General features: G+C 32.4%; 1 protein-coding gene across 1 annotated transcript; it reads left to right on the forward strand.

Annotated features, from left to right (window-relative positions):
- LOC142642249 (uncharacterized) lies at nt 1–1,090 on the forward strand. Its single transcript, XM_075816584.1, has 4 exons — nt 1–80; nt 238–358; nt 578–644; nt 765–1,090. The coding sequence occupies exons 2-4, from the start codon at nt 316–318 to the stop codon at nt 898–900; spliced, it is 246 nt and encodes an 81-aa protein (XP_075672699.1). The 5' UTR covers nt 1–80; nt 238–315; the 3' UTR covers nt 901–1,090.
- The last annotated feature ends 4,002 nt before the right edge of the window (nt 1,091–5,092 follow it).

Below are 5,092 nucleotides of genomic sequence, written 5' to 3' on the forward strand. Positions count from 1 at the left end.
GGTAAGCATGTCGTCAGCTTGTTTACACAATACACACCTTATAAACCCTCGGATGGTAGCTGGAAAATCCCATATATAGAGTAAGTTACTATTCTACCCACAGGATTAAATGAAATGGCAGTATTTAGCACTTAAATTACTGATCTTGTTATTAATTTTTTTCCCGAGTGGAATGTTTAAATCATTCTAAGTGGTGCTGTACAGATTCATTGATTGTTATATGACAAATCCTGATAGGAATCATATGCACAAAGATGCTTCAACTTGATTGATGAATATGCTCCTGGCTTCAGCTCATCAGTCATCGGCTATGACATGCTAACACCACCAGATCTTGAAAGAGAATTCAGTCTGACAGGTCTGTGCAATTTTATGTTGACTACTGACATTATGAATAATTTTATTTGGCAAAAAACTTATATCTTTTTCTTTGGCCCGTGGAAACAAATTACAGGAATTGTGGTTGAGTAGATAAAATACATGTTTTTGTTTTCTCACTAGACTATGACAACATGTGACATAAAATGCATGTTTTTGCATTTTGAACGTTATTTACTACACTTTAAATATGTAACAGGGGGGAATATTTTTCATGGTGCTATGGGTCTGGATTCACTCTTCTTGATGCGACCCATTAAAGGATGGTAATTCTCCTAGCCTCTGGAAGTTACTTTAGTGGGTGATCAAGAATAATTCAATTCGAGATATGTGTGCATCTTATATACTATGTCATGCAAAGAATAATTGCTTTCTTCTGGATACAGGTCAGATCATAGGACGCGAATTAGAGGGCTGTATATGTGTGGAAGTGGATCACATCCTGGAGGTGGCGTAATGGGTGCACCTGGCCGTAATGCTGCACATGTTGTTCTTCAGGATGTTAAGAAGCGTTCTCGTTAGAAGTTCTTATATACTTTACTGATCTCTCTATGGTTATGGTTGCTTGCTGTTATTTGTAACAAAACCTTCAGTTAGAATGAAAATTTCATGGTTCTTTCCTTGAACCTTTGTACAGCATAGTATGTGTTTATTGCTGCACTTAGTTTCACTTTGTAACAATTCTTTGTAGCCAACTTTGAGCTCCTAGCTTCAGCTATTTGTAACACAAACGTTGCCTCCAGCTGCGTGCTTTCTCTGCATAATAGGCTGAAGAATCTGTAACTTAACTCTCCTTATTTAAACGTAAAATACCTATCTTTAAATAATAAAAAAAAACAGAGTTAATTAGGCATAAAATGTTCTGTGCTGTGCTGTTCTGTTCTGCGCTGGCATATCATTAAAATACCTAAAACATCGGGATTTTTTTTTTTTTTCTTGAAGTTGCAAAAAAAATGGAAACCAACGTTAATGGTTTTTTTTTTTTTTTTTGGAAGTTGCAAAAAAATAGGAAATCAACGTTAAAGGACTAACCACCCTCAAAAAAAAAAAGTTGATACAAATTCTTATTGGCAATTTTCACCACAATTTTAAAATTTTATCTTTAAAGATAAGTTCTTCAGTATCATTTTGCTTTAGCAAATTTGTGTATATGGAAATTGCTTACAAAGTCATCAAATATGCAATGAAAGGCACAAAAAAGAACAATATTAAATTTCATAAGGTAGGATATTTATATTACAAAAAATATTTTTTAACAATTAATTGATAGATTGACTACCACTTCGCTCACTCGAATTTATCCAATGTATCTGCTACGCAATCTAACCAAATTGTTGATATGTCACCCTAAAAAAAAAAACAAAAAAAAAACAAAAAGTAAGCCTTAAATGTAAGAAAAACAACAAACAAAAATAATAAGAGGAAGAGAGGGCACCGCATAGAACACATGCAATAAAATAATGAGTCAAACCCGATAACCACAACAACAAAAAAAAAAAAGACAAATCAATGTATATTATCCCTATTCTTTAAAAAATAGTCATTAATTAGAGAAAATACTTAAACACCCATCAAACTGACCAAATAAAAAAATAATAATAAGATAAGATAAGATAATGATATGAAAATGATAATGTTAACAAAGTGTAGTCCTTTTAGAATCTAAATCATGATAAAATAATATATTTTTGTTGGAGACAAAACAATTCTTTTTACAAATTAAACGATAATCCAAGACTTCAAAAAAAAATTTTTTACTTTTTTTTGCAATGAAAAAATCGTTACTTATACTTTGATCAACAAACTTCATGCATACATATCCATAGAACCTATTCGACGTGACCCAAATTGAAAGACAAAAAAAAAAAAAAAAGTCAGACTTAAAAAATAACCTGTTCGATGTGGCCGTGAGGGAAACAGAACTTGTTTGAGCTTTTTCCTAACCTGAGGAAAATAGAACCTGTTTGATGTGGGCCAAAAAAAAAAAAGACTTAAAAAACCATCATGTTCGAAGAAATAGAACCTCGTCAGAGAGAGAGAGAGGGGGCTGAGATTTGATTTAAGAAAGAGCTTGCCTCAAATCTATTTGTTGCTGTTATCGTTTGTAGTGAAATCTGAGACAAAGAGGTGGGTGAAAGGAGTTTGAAAACACAAAATTGAGAGAATTGGAGAACTGAAGAATAAGTGATTTGAGTTTGAAAATCAACGTAAGTGTACTGGAAATGTGGTCTAATTTTGTAGATAGTGTTTTACGTGGAAGTTAAAAAAACATTTTTACTAAGTTTTGTCCATACTTAAATATAGGTTGTAAGGGTATTTTGGAACCAAAAAAAAAATCTGGTTCAAACATGGGAAGCCCCTTAAATAGTAGTATAGATATAAAAATTTAAATAAATATAAATATAAATATTAATAACTCTTCTTCTTTATTGACGTACCTAGTATCAAATCCTGTAAGTTCAAATGCTTGTGTACTTGTTGGTTTTTTTTTTTTTTTTTTTTTACATGGGAATTCGGAGGGAGAAGAAAAAAAAAATCAGTTGTCTTTTCTTTTGTTAAGATATTCTAGATAAGAGAAATGATATGTCCACAACATTTTTACAATAAATCATAAGTGTCAAGTTATTACTAGTTGTTATCGTTGGGGCAAAAAAGTAATCTTAGAGTTAGGTTCAAATTTGAACCATTAATAACTAACCACCTATGATTTGTTGTGAAAATATTGTAAAAATATTGTAGACGTAACACTTCTCTTTAAATAAACAGTAGAAGTAGAGAGAAGAATAATTATTTTTTTTTACCTTGGATTCTAAAAATAAAAACCCTTACCTTGACTGATTGAAAGATAAAAACAGAGAAAAAGTTCAAGCATTATTTTGAATTGACAATATAAATAGATAAGTTAAAAGGGTATTTTAGATAGTGTTGACATTGTAATAAATTAATAAGCCTGATGGAAAAATACATAAAAGAAAACAGGGGACAAAATTAGAAGCTTACACCCTCTCCCATTAAATTCTTCCAATTTAAAGGTTTAAAATTTGTGAGTTTAAAATAACCTTTCAAATCCTCTCAAATGGTTCCTCTCTTTTCTTAAGAACACCTCTAATAATCTAGTGTGTGTGTATATATATATATATATAAATTAAATTGTAATTGTCATAGTTGCAAAAGTGTTAATGATATATATTTGTTTCTTTGGAGCGACAGACAAGACAACGTGCTTAATTTACAAAATCACGCAACTGTGTATCTTGCAATTAACGAGATGAAACTTTTTTCTATGACCGGCCGACCAGGACAATTTGCACTTTACCTTTCATTGTCTGCCATATTCCACAGTTAGTACTAGCAAGATCAAGAATAGATAAACTATACAATTCAGTATTCACCAGAAAAAGATAGAGGATCTAGCTTAGAATTGACAAGTCTCAGTTTATCTAATTTTGAGTGTTTGACACTTTCCCACTTCACACATGTAGAGGCCACTATAAAGGCAGAATCATTCAAAGTTTGAAACTCAAAACACAAAGCAATGGAGAGGCAGGTGGCCATAGTTGGAGCTGGTATCAGTGGCCTTTTGGCTTGCAAGTACACTTTGTCAAAGGGTTTTCATCCAATCGTATTTGAAGCCAAAAGCAGCATCGGAGGAGTGTGGACTAAAACCGTAGAGACCACTAAGCTCCAAACTCCAAAACCAGCATATCAGTTCTCAGATTTTCCATGGCCTTCTACAGTGGAAGAAGACTTTCCTAACCAACACCAAGTCTTTGATTATATTCAATTTCGACTTGCTTAGGCACATCAAATTTAATACCAAAGTTTTGAGCATCGAGTATGAAGGCCCATCTGAGGAAGAGATGCAATCTTGGAGCATGTGGTGTGGTATTGGTGACCATTTTGTGATGAGTAAGATTAAGAAATCTCTTATACTTAATACTCGTATCACTTTTTTTTACAGGAATGACTAGAAAATCCTAAGAGAAAGGCACAAATAACCATCTCACAACTGTTGTCCGCCAATCATGAAATGACATCTGTATGTTTCGGCATAACAAAAGTGCAATATTAAAAGCTAAACATAATTAGGTATTTTTTTTTCTCTCTCTTATATGTCCATGCATGATATGCTTAAAAGAAAATATACAAAGAAAAATAAAAGCCACAAGAATAAATATGTTTTATATGTGATTACAAGCGTGTCTTCTGGGAGATGTAGGTGCTATAATATATACCTCAAAGGTGATAATCTCCATCAAGCAGTTACGATCGTGTATGAGTTAAATTGATTTATTGATATCTCAAATCGTCATAACATGTAGGCACTTGTGCAATCTTGCGATATTTTTCACACACAACATGCACTATTCTTTGCTACTTTTGATACATGTGCAAGTACAATGTGATTTGGCCATCACAAGGAATACATGTACTAATGTATGTTCACTAAACTAGCTTGACTTGTTTTTTAAATCTAAAATTGGTTAGACTTGTTTTAGTGTGTGTGTGGGTTTCGGATCTATATGCTTGACATTTTTCTTGTTGAGAGATTTTTTTGAGAATTTAAAATGTTGTTTGGATTTTTGGTTGAGTATCATGTTTGATTGCATTTATGTTTATGTTTTTCTCTCTGAGCAATCTCGACAGCTTCTTAATACCTCTCGACAACTAGGCTACCTATCGAGCTCTCGATCTTCCTTTCTCGACAGTTACT

This window comes from Castanea sativa, chromosome 7, assembly GCF_040712315.1.
Source record: "Castanea sativa cultivar Marrone di Chiusa Pesio chromosome 7, ASM4071231v1".
Classification (NCBI taxonomy): Eukaryota; Viridiplantae; Streptophyta; class Magnoliopsida; order Fagales; family Fagaceae; genus Castanea; species Castanea sativa.